Source organism: Oncorhynchus nerka, linkage group LG17 (genome assembly GCF_034236695.1).
Source record: "Oncorhynchus nerka isolate Pitt River linkage group LG17, Oner_Uvic_2.0, whole genome shotgun sequence".
Taxonomy (NCBI): domain Eukaryota; kingdom Metazoa; phylum Chordata; class Actinopteri; order Salmoniformes; family Salmonidae; genus Oncorhynchus; species Oncorhynchus nerka.
This window is the reverse complement of record NC_088412.1, coordinates 1,328,847-1,347,677: the sequence shown is the minus strand read 5'-3', so window position 1 is coordinate 1,347,677 and position 18,831 is coordinate 1,328,847. Positions and strand designations below refer to the sequence as shown.

The 18,831-nt window shown below is 40.2% G+C and overlaps 1 protein-coding gene across 1 annotated transcript in view; it reads right to left on the bottom strand.

Annotated features, from left to right (window-relative positions):
* Positions 1-18,831, bottom strand: part of ca12 (carbonic anhydrase XII) — a 74,087-nt gene that overhangs the window by 23,066 nt on the left and 32,190 nt on the right. Inside the window, exon 3 of the mRNA XM_065002741.1 lies at positions 10,750-10,892. Within this exon, the coding sequence (XP_064858813.1) occupies positions 10,750-10,892 (143 nt within the window). The remainder of the gene's footprint in view (positions 1-10,749; positions 10,893-18,831) is intronic.

Sequence of the window (18,831 nt, the reverse complement as noted above, 5' to 3'; positions counted from 1 at the left end):
GTGTTTAACAGTGTGTAACAGTGTGTAACAGTGTGTTAGTGTGTAACAGTGTGTAACAGTGTGTTAGTGTGTTAGTATTTAACAGTGTGTAACAGTGTGTTAGTGTGTAACAGTGTGTAACAGTGTGTTAGTGTGTAACAGTGTGTAACAGTGTGTTAATGTGTAACAGTGTGTAACAGTGTGTAACAGTGTGTAACAGTGTGTTAGTGTGTACCAGTGTGTAACAGTGTGTAACAGTGTGTTAGTGTGTAACAGTGTAACAGTGTGTTAGTGTGTAACAGTGTGTTAGTGTGTAACAGTGTAACAGTGTGTAACAGTGTGTAACAGTGTGTAACAGTGTAACAGTGTGTAACAGTGTGTAACAGTGTGTAACAGTGTGTTAGTGTGTAACAGTGTAACAGTGTGTAACAGTGTGTTAGTGTGTAACAGTGTGTTAGTGTGTAACAGTGTGTTAGTGTGTAACAGTGTGTAACAGTGTGTGACAGTGTGTAACAGTGTGTAACAGTGTAACAGTGTGTTAGTGTGTAACAGTGTGTTAGTGTGTAACAGTGTGTTAGTGTGTAACAGTGTGTAACAGTGTGTAACAGTGTGTAACAGTGTGTTAGTGTGTAACAGTGTGTAACAGTGTGTAACAGTGTGTAACAGTGTAACAGTGTGTTAGTGTGTAACAGTGTGTTAGTGTGTAACAGTGTGTAACAGTGTGTTAGTGTGTGTGTTAGTGTGTAACAGTGTGTAACAGTGTGTTAGTGTGTTAATGTGTAACAGTGTAACAGTGTGTTAGTGTGTAACAGTGTGTAACAGTGTGTAACAGTGTGTTAGTGTGTAACAATGTGTAACAGTGTGTTAGTGTGTAACAGTGTGTAACAGTGTGTTAGTGTGTAACAGTGTGTTAGTGTGTAACAGTGTGTAACAGTGTGTAACAGTGTGTTAGTGTGTTAGTGTGTAACAGTGTGTTAGTGTGTAACAGTGTAGTGTGTAACAGTGTGTTAGTGTGTAACAGTGTGTTAGTGTGTAACAGTGTGTTAGTGTGTAACAGTGTGTTAGTGTGTAACAGTGTGTAACAGTGTGTTAAGTGTGTAACAGTGTGTAACAGTGTGTAACAGTGTGTTAGTGTGTAACAGTGTGTAACAGTGTGTACCAGTGTGTTAGTGTGTGTAACAGTGTGTCAGTGTGTAACAGTGTGTTAGTGTGTAACAGTGTGTAACAGTGTGTAACAGTGTGTAACAGTGTGTAACAGTGTGTACCAGTGTGTACCAGTGTGTAACAGTGTGTAACAGTGTGTAACAGTGTTAGTGTGTACCAGTGTGTACCAGTGTGTAAACAGTGTGTTAGTGTGTAACAGTAACAGTGTGTAACAGTGTGTAACAGTGTGTAACCAGTGTGTAACAGTGTGTTGTGTAACAGTGTGTAACAGTGTGTAACAGTGTGTTAGTGTGTAACAGTGTGTTAGTGTGTAGTGTGTACCAGTGTGTAACAGTGTGTTAACAGTGTGTTAGTGTGTAACAGTGTGTTAGTGTGTACCAGTGTGTAACAGTGTGTAACAGTGTGTTAGTGTAACAGTGTGTAACAGTGTAACAGTGTGTAACAGTGTGTAACAGTGTGTTAGTGTGTAACAGTGTAACAGTGTGTAACAGTGTGTAACAGTGTGTTAGTGTGTAACAGTGTAACAGTGTGTAACAGTGTGTTAGTGTGTAACAGTGTGTTAGTGTGTAACAGTGTGTTAGTGTGTAACAGTGTGTAACAGTGTGTGACAGTGTGTAACAGTGTGTAGTGTGTAACAGTGTGTTAGTGTGTAACAGTGTGTTAGTGTGTAACAGTGTGTTAGTGTGTAACAGTGTAACAGTGTGTAACAGTGTGTAACAGTGTGTTAGTGTGTAACAGTGTGTAACAGTGTGTAACAGTGTGTAACAGTGTAACAGTGTGTTAGTGTGTAACAGTGTGTTAGTGTGTAACAGTGTGTAACAGTGTGTTAGTGTGTAACAGTGTGTAACAGTGTAACAGTGTGTTAATGTGTAACAGTGTAACAGTGTGTTAGTGTGTAACAGTGTGTAACAGTGTGTTAGTGTGTTAGTGTGTAACAATGTGTAACAGTGTGTTAGTGTGTTAGTGTGTAACAGTGTGTTAGTGTGTAACAGTGTGTTAGTGTGTTAGTGTGTAACAGTGTGTAACAGTGTGTTAGTGTGTTAGTGTGTAACAGTGTGTTAGTGTGTAACAGTGTATAACAGTGTGTTAGTGTGTAACAGTGTGTTAGTGTGTAACAGTGTGTTAGTGTGTAACAGTGTGTTAGTGTGTAACAGTGTGTAACAGTGTGTTAGTGTGTAACAGTGTGTAACAGTGTGTTAGTGTGTAACAGTGTGTTAGTGTGTACCAGTGTGTTAGTGTGTAACAGTGTGTTAGTGTGTAACAGTGTGTTAGTGTGTAACAGTGTGTAACAGTGTGTAACAGTGTGTTAGTGTGTACCAGTGTGTACCAGTGTGTAACAGTGTGTAACAGTGTGTAACAGTGTGTACCAGTGTGTAACAGTGTGTTAGTGTGTACCAGTGTGTACCAGTAACAGTGTAACAGTGTGTTAGTGTAACAGTGTGTAACAGTGTGTAACAGTGTAACAGTGTGTAACAGTGTGTTAGTATGTACCAGTGTGTAACAGTGTGTAACAGTGTGTTAGTGTGTACCAGTGTGTACCAGTGTGTAACAGTGTGTAACAGTGTGTTAGTGTGTAACAGTGTAACAGTGTGTAACAGTGTGTAACAGTGTGTAACAGTGTAACAGTGTGTGACAGTGTAACAGTGTGTTAGTGTGTAACAGTGTGTTAGTGTGTAACAGTGTGTAACAGTGTGTAACAGTGTGTTAGTGTGTAACAGTGTGTTAGTGTGTAACAGTGTGTAACAGTGTGTAACAGTGTGTTAGTGTGTAACAGTGTGTTGCAACAGTGTGTTAGTGTGTAACAGTGTGTTAGTGTGTAACAGTGTGTAACAGTGTGTAACAGTGTGTAACAGTGTGTTAGTGTGTAACAGTGTGTAACAGTGTGTAACAGTGTGTTAGTGTGTACCAGTGTGTTAGTGTGTAACAGTGTGTTAGTGTGTAACAGTGTGTTAGTGTGTAACAGTGTGTAACAGTGTGTAACAGTGTGTAACAGTGTGTAACAGTGTGTTAGTGTGTACCAGTGTGTACCAGTGTGTAACAGTGTGTAACAGTGTGTTAGTGTATAACAGTGTGTAACAGTGTGTAACAGTGTAACAGTGTGTAACAGTGTGTACCAGTGTGTAACAGTGTGTTAGTGTGTAACAGTGTGTTAGTGTGTAACAGTGTGTTAGTGTGTAACAGTGTGTAACAGTGTGTTAGTGTGTAACAGTGTGTTAGTGTGTAACAGTGTGTAACAGTGTGTTAGTGTGTACCAGTGTGTTAGTGTGTAACAGTGTGTTAGTGTGTAACAGTGTGTTAGTGTGTAACAGTGTGTAACAGTGTGTTAGTGTGTAACAGTGTAACAGTGTGTTAGTGTGTAACAGTGTGTAACAGTGTGTTAGTGTGTAACAATGTGTAACAGTGTGTTAGTGTGTAACAGTGTGTAACAGTGTGTTAGTGTGTAACAGTGTGTTAGTGTGTAACAGTGTAACAGTGTGTTAGTGTGTACCAGTGTGTTAGTGTGTAACAGTGTGTTAGTGTGTAACAGTGTGTTAGTGTGTAACAGTGTGTAACAGTGTGTTAGTGTGTACCAGTGTGTAACAGTGTGTAACAGTGTGTAACAGTGTATAACAGTGTGTTAGTGTGTAACAGTGTGTTAGTGTGTAACAGTGTGTTAGTGTGTAACAGTGTGTAACAGTGTGTAACAGTGTGTAACAGTGTATAACAGTGTGTTAGTGTGTAACAGTGTGTAACAGTGTGTTAGTGTGTACCAGTGTGTAACAGTGTGTAACAGTGTGTAACAGTGTGTTAGTGTGTAACAGTGTGTAACAGTGTGTAACAGTGTGTTAGTGTGTAACAGTGTGTTAGTATGTAACAGTGTGTAACAGTGTGTTAGTGTGTAACAGTGTGTTAGTGTGTAACAGTGTGTTAGTGTGTAACAGTGTATAACAGTGTGTTAGTGTGTAACAGTGTGTTAGTGTGTAACAGTGTGTTAGTGTGTAACAGTGTGTAACAGTGTGTTAGTGTGTACCAGTGTGCAACAGTGTGTAACAGTGTGTAACAGTGTATAACAGTGTGTTAGTGTGTAACAGTGTGTAACAGTGTGTAACATTGTGTTAGTGTGTAACAGTGTGTTAGTGTGTAACAGTGTATAACAGTGTGTAACAGTGTGTTAGTGTGTAACAGTGTGTTAGTGTGTAACAGTGTGTAACAGTGTGTTAGTGTGTAACAGTGTGTTAGTGTGTAACAGTGTGTAACAGTGTGTAACAGTGTGTTAGTGTGTAACAGTGTGTAACAGTGTGTTAGTGTGTAACAGTGTGTAACAGTGTGTAACAGTGTGTAACAGTGTAACAGTGTGTAACAGTGTGTAACAGTGTGTTAGTGTGTTAGTGTGTAACAGTGTGTTAGTGTGTAACAGTGTGTAACAGTGTGTTAGTGTGTAACAGTGTATAACAGTGTGTTAGTGTGTAACAGTGTGTTAGTGTGTAACAGTGTGTAACAGTGTGTAACAGTGTGTTAGTGTGTAACAGTGTGTAACAGTGTGTAACAGTGTGTTAGTGTGTAACAGTGTATAACAGTGTGTAACAGTGTGTAACAGTGTGTAACAGTGTGTTAGTGTGTAACAGTGTATAACAGTGTGTAACAGTGTGTTAGTGTGTAACAGTGTGTAACAGTGTGTAACAGTGTGTTAGTATGTAACAGTGTGTAACAGTGTGTTAGTGTGTAACAGTGTGTAACAGTGTGTTAGTGTGTAACAGTGTGTTAGTGTGTAACAGTGTGTTAGTGTGTAACAGTGTGTAACAGTGTGTAACAGTGTGTAACAGTGTGTAACAGTGTGTTAGTGTGTAACAGTGTGTAACAGTGTGTAACAGTGTGTTAGTATGTAACAGTGTGTAACAGTGTGTTAGTGTGTAACAGTGTGTAACAGTGTGTTAGTGTGTAACAGTGTGTTAGTGTGTAACAGTGTATAACAGTGTGTTAGTGTGTAACAGTGTGTTAGTGTGTAACAGTGTATAACAGTGTGTTAGTGTGTAACAGTGTGTTAGTGTGTAACAGTGTGTTAGTGTGTAACAGTGTGTTATTGTGTAACAGTGTGTAACAGTGTGTAACAGTGTGTTAGTGTGTAACAGTGTGTAACAGTGTGTAACAGTGTGTTAGTGTGTAACAGTGTGTTAGCGTGTAACAGTGTGTAACAGTGTGTAACAGTGTGTAACAGTGTGTTAGTGTGTAACAGTGTGTAACAGTGTGTAACAGTGTGTTAGTGTGTAACCGTGTGTAACAGTGTGTTAGTGTGTAACAGTGTGTAACAGTGTGTTAGTGTGTACCAGTGTGTACCAGTGTGTACCAGTGTGTAACAGTGTGTAACAGTGTGTTAGTGTGTACCAGTGTGTAACAGTGTGTAACAGTGTGTTAGTGTGTAACAGTATGTAACAGTGTGTTAGTATGTAACAGTGTGTAACAGTGTGTTAATGTGTAACAGTGTGTAACAGTGTGTAACAGTGTGTTAATGTGTAACAGTGTGTAACAGTGTGTTAATGTGTAACAGTGTGTAACAGTGTGTAACAGTGTGTTAGTGTGTTAGTGTGACAGTGTGTAACAGTGTGTAACAGTGTGTAACAGTGTGTTAGTGTGTAACAGTGTGTTAGTGTGTAACAGTGTATAACAGTGTGTTAGTGTGTAACAGTGTGTTAGTGTGTAACAGTGTGTTAGTGTGTTAGTGTGTAACAGTGTGTTAGTGTGTTAGTGTGTACCAGTGTGTACCAGTGTGTAACAGTGTGTTAGTGTGTAACAGTGTGTAACAGTGTGTTAGTGTGTAACAGTGTGTAACAGTGTGTTAGTGTGTAACAGTGTGTAACAGTGTGTAACAGTGTGTTAGTGTGTAACAGTGTGTAACAGTGTGTTAGTGTGTTAGTGTGTAACAGTGTGTAACAGTGTGTAACAGTGTGTAACAGTGTGTTAGTGTGTAACAGTGTGTTAGTGTGTAACAGTGTGTAACAGTGTGTTAGTGTGTAACAGTGTGTAACAGTGTAACAGTGTGTTAATGTGTAACAGTGTAACAGTGTGTTAGTGTGTAACAGTGTGTAACAGTGTGTTAGTGTGTTAGTGTGTAACAATGTGTAACAGTGTGTTAGTGTTTTAGTGTGTAACAGTGTGTTAGTGTGTAACAGTGTGTTAGTGTGTTAGTGTGTAACAGTGTGTAACAGTGTGTTAGTGTGTTAGTGTGTAACAGTGTGTTAGTGTGTAACAGTGTATAACAGTGTGTTAGTGTGTAACAGTGTGTTAGTGTGTAACAGTGTGTTAGTGTGTAACAGTGTGTTAGTGTGTAACAGTGTGTAACAGTGTGTTAGTGTGTAACAGTGTGTAACAGTGTGTTAGTGTGTAACAGTGTGTTAGTGTGTACCAGTGTGTTAGTGTGTAACAGTGTGTTAGTGTGTAACAGTGTGTTAGTGTGTAACAGTGTGTAACAGTGTGTAACAGTGTGTTAGTGTGTACCAGTGTGTACCAGTGTGTAACAGTGTGTAACAGTGTGTAACAGTGTGTACCAGTGTGTAACAGTGTGTTAGTGTGTACCAGTGTGTACCAGTGTGTAACAGTGTGTAACAGTGTGTAACAGTGTGTAACAGTGTAACAGTGTGTAACAGTGTGTTAGTATGTACCAGTGTGTAACAGTGTGTAACAGTGTGTTAGTGTGTACCAGTGTGTACCAGTGTGTAACAGTGTGTAACAGTGTGTTAGTGTGTAACAGTGTAACAGTGTGTAACAGTGTGTAACAGTGTGTAACAGTGTAACAGTGTGTGACAGTGTAACAGTGTGTTAGTGTGTAACAGTGTGTTAGTGTGTAACAGTGTGTAACAGTGTGTAACAGTGTGTTAGTGTGTAACAGTGTGTTAGTGTGTAACAGTGTGTAACAGTGTGTAACAGTGTGTTAGTGTGTAACAGTGTGTTAGTGTGTAACAGTGTGTAACAGTGTGTAACAGTGTGTTAGTGTGTACCAGTGTGTTAGTGTGTAACAGTGTGTTAGTGTGTAACAGTGTGTAACAGTGTGTAACAGTGTGTAACAGTGTGTTAGTGTGTAACAGTGTGTAACAGTGTGTAACAGTGTGTTAGTGTGTACCAGTGTGTTAGTGTGTAACAGTGTGTTAGTGTGTAACAGTGTGTTAGTGTGTAACAGTGTGTAACAGTGTGTAACAGTGTGTAACAGTGTGTTAGTGTGTACCAGTGTGTACCAGTGTGTAACAGTGTGTAACAGTGTGTAACAGTGTGTTAGTGTATAACAGTGTGTAACAGTGTGTAACAGTGTAACAGTGTGTAACAGTGTGTACCAGTGTGTAACAGTGTGTTAGTGTGTAACAGTGTGTTAGTGTGTAACAGTGTGTTAGTGTGTAACAGTGTGTAACAGTGTGTTAGTGTGTAACAGTGTGTTAGTGTGTAACAGTGTGTAACAGTGTGTTAGTGTGTACCAGTGTGTTAGTGTGTAACAGTGTGTTAGTGTGTAACAGTGTGTTAGTGTGTAACAGTGTGTAACAGTGTGTTAGTGTGTAACAGTGTAACAGTGTGTTAGTGTGTAACAGTGTGTAACAGTGTGTTAGTGTGTAACAATGTGTAACAGTGTGTTAGTGTGTAACAGTGTGTAACAGTGTGTTAGTGTGTAACAGTGTGTTAGTGTGTAACAGTGTAACAGTGTGTTAGTGTGTACCAGTGTGTTAGTGTGTAACAGTGTGTTAGTGTGTAACAGTGTGTTAGTGTGTGTAACAGTGTGTAACAGTGTGTTAGTGTGTACCAGTGTGTAACAGTGTGTTAACAGTGTGTAACAGTGTATAACAGTGTGTTAGTGTGTAACAGTGTGTTAGTGTGTAACAGTGTGTAACAGTGTGTAACAGTGTGTAACAGTGTGTAGTGTATAACAGTGTGTTAGTGTGTTAGTGTGTAACAGTGTGTTAGTGTGTACCAGTGTGTAACAGTGTGTAACAGTGTGTAACAGTGTGTTAGTGTGTAACAGTGTGTAACAGTGTGTAACAGTGTGTTAGTGTGTAACAGTGTGTTAGTATGTAACAGTGTGTAACAGTGTGTTAGTGTGTAACAGTGTGTTAGTGTGTAACAGTGTGTTAGTGTGTAACAGTGTATAACAGTGTGTAACAGTGTGTAACAGTGTGTAACAGTGTATAACAGTGTGTTAGTGTGTAACAGTGTGTAACAGTGTGTTAGTGTGTACCAGTGTGTAACAGTGTGTAACAGTGTGTAACAGTGTATAACAGTGTGTTAGTGTGTAACAGTGTGTAACAGTGTGTAACAGTGTGTTAGTGTGTAACAGTGTGTAACAGTGTGTAACAGTGTGTAACAGTGTGTAACAGTGTGTTAGTGTGTAACAGGGTGTTAGTGTTAGTGTGTAACAGTGTGTAACAGTGTGTAACAGTGTGTAACAGTGTGTAACAGTGTGTAACAGTGTGTTAGTGTGTAACAGTGTGTAACAGTGTGTTAGTGTAGCCCAACAGTGTAACAGTGTGTAACAGTGTGTAACAGTGTGTTAGTGTGTTAATGTGTAACAGTGTGTTAGTGTGTTAGTGTGTAACAGTGTGTTAGTGTGTAACAGTGTGTGTATAACAGTGTGTTAGTGTGTAACAGTGTGTTAGTGTGTAACAGTGTGTTAGTGTGTTAGTGTGTAACAGTGTGTAACAGTGTGTTAGTGTGTAACAGTGTGTTAGTGTGTAACAGTGTGTTAGTGTGTAACAGTGTGTAACAGTGTGTTAGTGTGTAACAGTGTGTAACAGTGTGTTAGTGTGTACCAGTGTGTACCAGTGTGTAACAGTGTGTAATAGTGTGTAACAGTGTGTTAGTGTGTACCAGTGTGTAACAGTGTGTTAGTGTGTAACAGTGTGTAACAGTGTGTTAGTATGTAACAGTGTGTAACAGTGTGTTAGTATGTAACAGTGTGTAACAGTGTGTTAGTATGTAACAGTGTGTAACAGTGTGTTAGTATGTAACAGTGTGTAACAGTGTGTTAATGTGTAACAGTGTGTAACAGTGTGTAACAGTGTGTTAATGTGTAACAGTGTGTAACAGTGTGTAACAGTGTGTAACAGTGTGTAACAGTGTGTTAGTGTGTTAGTGTGTACCAGTGTGTGACAGTGTGTAACAGTGTGTAACAGTGTGTAACAGTGTGTTAGTGTGTAACAGTGTGTTAGTGTGTAACAGTGTATAACAGTGTGTTAGTGTGTAACAGTGTGTGTAACAGTGTGTTAGTGTGTACCAGTGTGTACCAGTGTGTACCAGTGTGTAACAGTGTGTAACAGTGTGTTAGTGTGTAACAGTGTGTAACAGTGTGTAACAGTGTGTTAGTGTGTAACAGTGTGTAACAGTGTGTTAGTGTGTAACAGTGTGTAACAGTGTGTTAGTGTGTAACAGTGTGTAACAGTGTGTTAGTGTGTTAATGTGTAACAGTGTGTAACAGTGTGTTAATGTGTAACAGTGTGTTAGTGTGTAACAGTGTGTTAGTGTAACAGTGTATAACAGTGTGTAACAGTGTGTAACAGTGTGTAACAGTGTGTTAGTGTGTAACAGTGTGTTAGTGTGTTAGTGTATAACAGTGTGTTAGTGTGTAACAGTGTGTTAGTGTGTAACAGTGTGTTAGTGTGTTAGTGTGTAACAGTGTAACAGTGTGTAACAGTGTTACCAGTGTGTAACAGTGTGTAACAGTGTGTTAGTGTGTAACAGTGTGTAACAGTGTGTTAGTGTGTAACAGTGTGTAACAGTGTGTTAGTGTGTAACAGTGTGTAACAGTGTGTAACAGTGTGTTAGTGTGTAACAGTGTGTAACAGTGTGTTAGTGTGTTAGTGTGTAACAGTGTGTAACAGTGTGTAACAGTGTGTTAGTGTGTAACAGTGTGTTAGTGTGTAACAGTGTGTTAGTGTGTAACAGTGTGTTAGTGTGTAACAGTGTGTTAGTGTGTAACAGTATGTAACAGTGTGTTAATGTGTAACAGTGTGTAACAGTGTGTTAGTGTGTTAGTGTGTACCAGTGTGTACCAGTGTGTAACAGTGTGTAACAGTGTGTTAGTGTGTAACAGTGTGTTAGTGTGTAACAGTGTGTAACAGTGTGTAACAGTGTGTAACAGTGTGTTAATGTGTAACAGTGTGTAACAGTGTGTAACAGTGTGTTAGTATGTAACAGTGTGTAACAGTGTAACAGTGTGTTAGTGTGTAACAGTGTGTAACAGTGTGTTAATGTGTAACAGTGTGTAACAGTGTGTTAATGTGTAACAGTGTGTTAGTGTGTAACAGTGTGTAACAGTGTGTTAATGTGTAACAGTGTGTAACAGTGTGTAACAGTGTGTTAGTATGTAACAGTGTGTAACAGTGTAACAGTGTGTTAGTGTGTAACAGTGTGTAACAGTGTGTTAGTGTGTAACAGTGTGTAACAGTGTGTTAATGTGTAACAGTGTGTAACAGTGTGTAACAGTGTGTTAGTGTGTAACAGTGTGTAACAGTGTGTTAGTGTATAACAGTGTGTAACAGTGTGTAACAGTGTAACAGTGTGTTAGTGTGTAACAGTGTGTAACAGTGTGTTAATGTGTAACAGTGTGTAACAGTGTGTTAGTGTGTAACAGTGTGTAACAGTATGTCAGGTTACCTCGGCAGCAAACTGTCTGCCGTTGACGGTGTGTTCTGATCCGACAGGCAGGTGTTCTGAGCCCCAGTGGAAGTGGAGTTGAGCAGCAGTGTAACGGTGAGGCAGGCTGGACAGATACATCCTCCTGGGTAGAGACAGCTGAACTGGAGAGAGAGAGAGACATTAACTCTCTTTAGAGATGTACTCTAGGGACAGCTGAACTGGAGAGAAAGAGAGAAATTAACTCTCTTTAGAAATGTACTCTAGAGACAGCTGAACTGGAGAGACAGAGAGAAATTAACTCTCTTTAGACTCTCTAGAGACAGCTGAACTGGAGAGAGAGAGAGAGAGAGAGAGAGAGAGAGAGAGAGAGAGAGAGAGATTAACTCTCTTTAGATTCTCTAGAGACAGCTGAACTGGAGAGAGAGAGAAATGAACTCTCCTTAGAGATGTACTCTAGAGACAGCTGAACTGGAGAGAGAGAGAGAAATTAACTCTCTTTAGACTCTCTAGAAACAGCTGAACTGGAGAGAGAGAGAGAAATTAACTCTCTTTAGACTCTCTAGAAACAGCTGAACTGGAGAGAGAGAGAGAGAAATTAACTCTCTTTAGACTCTCTAGAGACAGCTATACATTCACGCCTTTAGACGATTCAATCCCAGCCTTTTCCTTTACAGGGAGCTTTTGAGAACCACAACCTGTACATTGCACCATCAACCTGAGGCAGCTACGCCAGAGGCAGAGATGTAAACATGACGAGAACATTAAACACATTTTTCAGCAGCATATCTCATCCAAGTTTAAGTGACTTTTTAAAAGTCAAGAGTCAGCTGGAGATGTCTGAATCCCTGACTAAAGATGCAGAGCAACCTGTTCTCTGCCGTCAAACGTTCGTCTGATAATTAGCTTGGTGAAGGATGATGATGATGTAACAATGTCTCCGGCTGTGTTGGTCGTCAGGACAACAAGACATCGCATTACACTGACCGTCAGTGACATCAGAGTAGTTTAAAGGCTAATCGGCCTAATCCTAAATGCCACCCTATTTACTATGTAGGCATGGAATAGCACTATGCAGGCATGGAATGGCACTATGTAGACATGGAATGGCACTACGTAGGCATGGAATGGCACTATATAGCCATGGGATGGCACTATGTAGGCATGGAACGGCACTATGTAGGCATGGAACGGCTATGTAGGCATGGGATGGCACTATGTAGGCATGGAATGGCACTATGTAGGCATGGAATGGCACTATGTAGGCATGGAATGGCACTATGTAGGCATGGAATGGCACTATGTAGGCATGGAATGGCACTATGTAGGCATGGAACGGCACTATGTAGGCATGGAACGGCACTATGTAGGAATGGAATGGCACTATGTAGGCATGGAACGGCACTATGTAGGCATGGAACGGCACTATATATCCATGGGATGGCACTACGTAGGCATGGAATGGCACTATGTAGGCATGGAACGGCACTATATATCCATGGGATGGCACTATGTAGGCATGGAATGGCACTATGTAGGCATGGAACAGCACTATGTAGGCATGGAACGGCACTATGTAGGCATGGAATGGCACTATGTAGGCATGGAACAGCACTATGTAGGCATGGAACGGCACTAAGTAGGCATGGGATGGCACTATGTAGGCATGGAACGGCACTATGTAGGCATGGGATGGCACTATGTAGGAATGGGATGGCACTATGTAGGCATGGAACGGCACTATGTAGGCATGGGATGGCACTATGTAGGCATGGAACGGCACTATGTAGGCATGGAACGGCACTATGTAGGCATGGAACGGCACTATGTAGGCATGGAACGGCACTATATCCATGGGATGTAGGCATGGAATGGCACTATGTATCCATGGATGGCACTATGTAGGCATGGAACGGCACTATGTAGGCATGGAATGGCACTATGTAGGCATGGAACGGCACTATGTAGGCATGGAACGGCACTATGTAGGCATGGAACGGCACTATGTAGGCATGGAACGGCACTATATATCCATGGGATGGCACTACGTAGGCATGGAATGGCACTATGTAGGCATGGAACAGCACTATGTAGGCATGGAACGGCACTATGTAGGCATGGGATGGCACTATGTAGGCATGGAATGGCACTATGTAGGCATGGAACGGCACTAAGTAGGCATGGGATGGCACTATGTAGGCATGGAATGGCACTAAGTATCCATGGGATGGCACTATGTAGGCATGGAATGGCACTATGTAGGCATGGGATGGCACTATGTAGGCATGGGATGGCACTATGTAGGAATGGGATGGCACTATGTAGGCATGGAATAACACTATGTAGGCATGGGATGGCACTATGTAGGCATGGAATGGCACTATGTAGGCATGGGATAACACTATGTAGGCATGGGATGGCACTATGTAGGCATGGAATGGCACTATGTAGGCATGGGATAGCACTATGTAGGCATGGAATGGCACTATGTAGGCATGGGATGGCACTATGTAGGCATGGAATGGCACTATGTAGGCATGGAATGGCACTATGTAGGCATGGAATGGCACTATGTAGGCATGGGATGGCACTATGTAGGCATGGAATGGCACACTATGTAGGCATGGAATGGCACTATGTAGGCATGGAATAGCACTATGTAGGCATGGGATGGCACTATGTAGGATGGGTCATTAGAGATATGTTTTACCTACATCCTCATGCACTATTTGCACAGGCACTGTATATAGACTTTCTTTTCTTCTACTGTGTCATGGACTTGTTTATTGTGTTATTGGCTTGTTAATTGTTTTACTCCATGTGTAACTCTGTGTTGTTGTTTACTCCATGTGTAACTCTGGTTGGTTTACTCCATGTGTAACTGTGTGTTGGCATGGAATGTAACTCTGTGTTGTTGTTTTTGTCGTACTGCTTTGCTTTATCTTGGCCAGGTAGCAGTTGTAAATGAGAACTTGTTCTCAATAGCACTACCTGGTTAAATAAAGGTGTTCTCACTAGCCGACCTGGTTAAATAAAGGTGTTCTCAACTATGTAGGCATGGTTAAATAAAGGTGTTCTCAACACCGACCTGGTTAAATAAAGGTGTTCTCAACTAGCCGGCATGGTTAAATAAAGGTGTTCTCAACTAGCCGACCTGGTTAAATAAAGGTGTTCTCAACTATGTAGACCTGGTTAAATAAAGGTGTTCTCACTATGTAGGACCTGGTTAAATAAAGGGTTGTCACTAGCCTACCTGGTTAAATAAGGTGTTTTACCTACATTCATGCCTTTTGCACACACTGTATATAGACTTTCTTTCTTCTACTGTGTCATTGACTTGTTTAATTGTGTTTATTGGCTTGTTTATTGTTTTCTCAATGTGTAACTCTGGTTAAATTGTTTACTCCACTGTAACTCTGTGTTGTTGTTTACTCCATGTGTTAACTCTGTGTTATTTTACTCCAACTAACTCTGTGTTTACTCCATGTGTAACTCTGTGGTTTGTTGTTTTTCAACTCCATGGTTAAATAAGGTGTTCTCAACTAGCCTACCTGGTTAAATAAAGGTGTTCTCAACTAGCCGACCTGGTTAAATAAAGGTGTTCTCAACTAGCCTACCTGGTTAAATAAAGGTGTTCTCAACTAGCCTACCTGGTTAAATAAAGGTGTTCTCAACTAGCCGACCTTGTTAAATAAAGGTGTTCTCAACTAGCCTACCTGGTTAAATAAAGGTGTTCTCAACTAGCCGACCTTGTTAAATAAAGGTGTTCTCAACTAGCCTACCTTGTTAAATAAAGGTGTTCTCAACTAGCCTACCTGGTTAAATAAAGGTGTTCTCAACTAGCCGACCTGGTTAAATAAAGGTGTTCTCAACTAGCCTACCTGGTTAAATAAAGGTGTTCTCAACTAGCCGACCTGGTTAAATAAAGGTGTTCTCAACTAGCCGACCTTGTTAAATAAAGGTGTTCTCAACTAGCCTACCTGGTTAAATAAAGGTGTTCTCAACTAGCCGACCTGGTTAAATAAAGGTGTTCTCAACTAGCCTACCTGGTTAAATAAAGGTGTTCTCAACTAGCCTACCTGGTTAAATAAAGGTGTTCTCAACTAGCCTACCTGGTTAAATAAAGGTGTTCTCAACTAGCCTACCTGGTTAAATAAAGGTGTTCTCAACTAGCCTACCTGGTTAAATAAAGGTGTTCTCAACTAGCCGACCTGGTTAAATAAAGGTGTTCTCAACTAGCAACCTTGTTAAATAAAGGTGTTCTCAACTAGCCTACCTGGTTAAATAAAGGTGTTCTCAACTAGCCTACCTGGTTAAATAAAGGTGTTCTCAACTAGCCTACCTGGTTAAATAAAGGTGTTCTCAACTAGCCTACCTGGTTAAATAAAGGTGTTCTCAACTAGCCTACCTGGTTAAATAAAGGTGTTCTCAACTAGCCTACCTGGTTAAATAAAGGTGTTCTCAACTAGCCTACCTGGTTAAATAAAGGTGTTCTCAACTAGCCGACCTGGTTAAATAAAGGTGTTCTCAACTGGCCTACCTGGTTAAATAAAGGTGTTCTCAACTAGCCGACCTGGTTAAATAAAGGTGTTCTCAACTGGTTAAATAAAGGTGTTCTCAACTAGCCGACCTGGTTAAATAAAGGTGTTCTCAACTGGCCTACCTGGTTAAATAAAGGTGTTCTCAACTAGCCGACCTGGTTAAATAAAGGTGTTCTCAACTAGCCGACCTGGTTAAATAAAGGTGTTCTCAACTAGCCGACCTGGTTAAATAAAGGTGTTCTCAACTAGCCTACCTGGTTAAATAAAGGTGTTCTCAACTAGCCGACCTGGTTAAATAAAGTTGTTCTCAACTAGCCGACCTGGTTAAATAAAGGTGTTCTCAACTAGCCTACCTGGTTAAATAAAGGTGTTCTCAACTAGCCTACCTGGTTAAATAAAGGTGTTCTCAACTAGCCTACCTGGTTAAATAAAGGTGTTCTCAACTAAAACCTGGTTAAATAAAGGTGTTCTCAACTAGCCTACCTGGTTAAATAAAGGTGTTCTCAACTAGCCGACCTGGTTAAATAAAGGTGTTCTCAACTAGCCGACCTGGTTAAATAAAATACAATTAAAATAAATAGCTCCACTATATAGGAGATAGGGTGTCATTAGAGATATATAGGAGATAGGGTGTCATTAGAGATATATAGGAGATAGGGTGTCATTAGAGATACAGCTCCACTATATAGGAGATAGGGTGTCATTAGAGATACAGCTCCACTATATAGGAGATAGGATGTCATTAGAGATATATAGGAGATAGGGTGTCATTAGAGATATATAGGAGATAGGGTGTCATTAGAGATACAGCTCCACTATATAGCAGATAGGTGTCATTAGAGATATATAGGAGATAGGGTGTCATTAGTGATACATATAGCAGATAGGTGTCATTAGAGATATATAGGAGATAGGGTGTCATTAGAGATATATAGGAGATAGGGTGTCATTAGAGATATATAGGAGATAGGGTGTCATTAGAGATATATAGGAGATAGGATGTCATTAGAGATATATAGGAGATAGGGTGTCATTAGAGATATATAGGAGATAGGGTGTCATTAGAGATACAGCTCCACTATATAGGAGATAGGGTGTCATTAGAGATATATAGGAGATAGGGTGTCATTAGAGATACAGCTCCACTATATAGGAGATAGGGTGTCATTAGAGATATATAGGAGATAGGGTGTCATTAGAGATATATAGGAGATAGGGTGTCATTAGAGATACAGCTCCTCTATATAGGAGATAGGGTGTCATTAGAGATATATAGGAGATAGGGTGTCATTAGAGATACAGCTCCACTATATAGGAGATAGGGTGTCATTAGAGATACAGCTCCTCTATATAGGAGATAGGGTGTCATTAGAGATACAGCTCCACTCTGTGGGAGATAGGGTGTCATTAGAGATATATAGCAGAAAGGGTGTCATTAGAGATACAGCTCCTCTATATAGCAGATAGGGTGTCATTAGAGATATATAGCAGATAGGGTGTCATTATAGATATATAGGAGATAGGATGTCATTAGAGATACCGCTCCTCTATATAGGAGATAGGATGTCATTAGAGATACAGCTCCACTATATAGGAGATAGGGTGTCATTAGAGATATATAGGAGATAGGTTGTCATTAGAGATACAGCTCCTCTATATAGGAGATAGGATGTCATTAGAGATATATAGGAGATAGGGTGTCATTAGAGATACAGCTCCACTCTGTAGGAGATAGGATGTCATTAGAGATATATAGCAGATAGGGTGTCATTAGAGAGATATAGGAGATAGGGTGTCATTAGAGATACAGCTCCTCTATATAGGAGATAGGGTGTCATTAGAGATATATAGGAGATAGGGTGTCATTAGAGATATATAGGAGATAGGGTGTCATTAGAGATATATAGGAGATAGGTGTCATTAGAGATACAGCTCCACTATGTAGGAGATAGGGTGTCATTAGAGATATATAGGAGATAGGGTGTCATTAGAGATACAGCTCCACTATGTAGGAGATAGGGTGTCATTAGAGATATATAGGAGATAGGATGTCATTAGAGATACAGCTCCACTATATAGGAGATAGGGTGTCATTAGAGATATATAGGAGATAGGGTGTCATTAGAGATATATAGGAGATAGGGTGTCATTAGAGATATATAGGAGATAGGTTGTCATTAGAGATACAGCTCCTCTATATAGGAGATAGGATGTCATTAGAGATCAGCTCCACTATATAGAGATAGGGTGTCATTAGAGATATATAGGAGATAGGGTGTCATTAGAGATACAGCTCCACTATATAGGAGATAGGGTGTCATTAGATATATTAGGAGATAGGGTGTCATTAGAGATATATAGGAGATAGGGTGTCATTAGAGATATATAGGAGATAGGGTGTCATTAGAGATACAGCTCCACTCTGTAGGAGATAGGGTGTCATTAGAGATATATAGCAGATAGGGTGTCATTAGAGATATATAGGAGATAGGGTGTCATTAGAGATACAGCTCCTCATATAGGAGATAGGGTGTCATTAGTCATTAGAGATATATAGGAGATAGGGTGTCATTAGAGATACAGGAGATAGGGTGTCATTAGAGATACAGCTCCACTATGTAGGAGATAGGGTGTCATTAGAGATATATAGGAGATAGGGTGTCATTAGAGATACAGCTCCACTATGTAGGAGATAGGGTGTCATTAGAGATATATAGGAGATAGGGTGTCATTAGAGATACAGCTCCACTATATAGGAGATAGGGTGTCATTTACAGCTCCTCTATAGATAGGATGTCATTAGAGTCAGCTCCTCTATATAGGAGATAGGGTGTCATTAGAGATATATAGGAGATAGGGTGTCATTAGAGATTAGGAGATAGGATGTCATTAGAGATATATAGGAGATAGGGTGTCATTAGAGATATATAGGAGATAGGGTGTCATTAGAGATATATAGGAGATAGGGTGTCATTAGAGATACAGCTCCACTATAGGAGATAGGGTGTCATTAGAGATATATAGGAGATAGGGTGTCATTAGGAGTCAGCTCCACTATAGGAGATAGGGTGTCATTAGGAGATATATAGGAGATAGGGTGTCATTAGAGATACAGCTCCACTATATAGGAGATAGGGTGTCATTAGGATCAGCTCCATATAGGAGATAGGGTGTCATTAGAGATACAGCTCCACTCAGGAGATAGGTGTCATTAGAGATATATAGCAGAAAGGGTGTCATTAGAGTCAGCCCTCTATATAGCAGATAGGGTGTCATTAGAGATATATAGCAGATAGGGTGTCATTATAGATATATAGGAGATAGGATGTCATTAGAGATACAGCTCCTCTATATAGAGATAGGATGTCATTAGAGATACAGCTCCACTATATAGGAGATAGGGTGTCATTAGAGATATATAGGAGATAGGGTGTCATTAGAGATATATAGGAGATAGGGTGTCATTAGAGATATATAGGAGATAGGGTGTCATTAGAGATACAGCTCCACTCTGTAGGAGATAGGATGTCATTAGAGATATATAGCAGATAGGATGTCATTA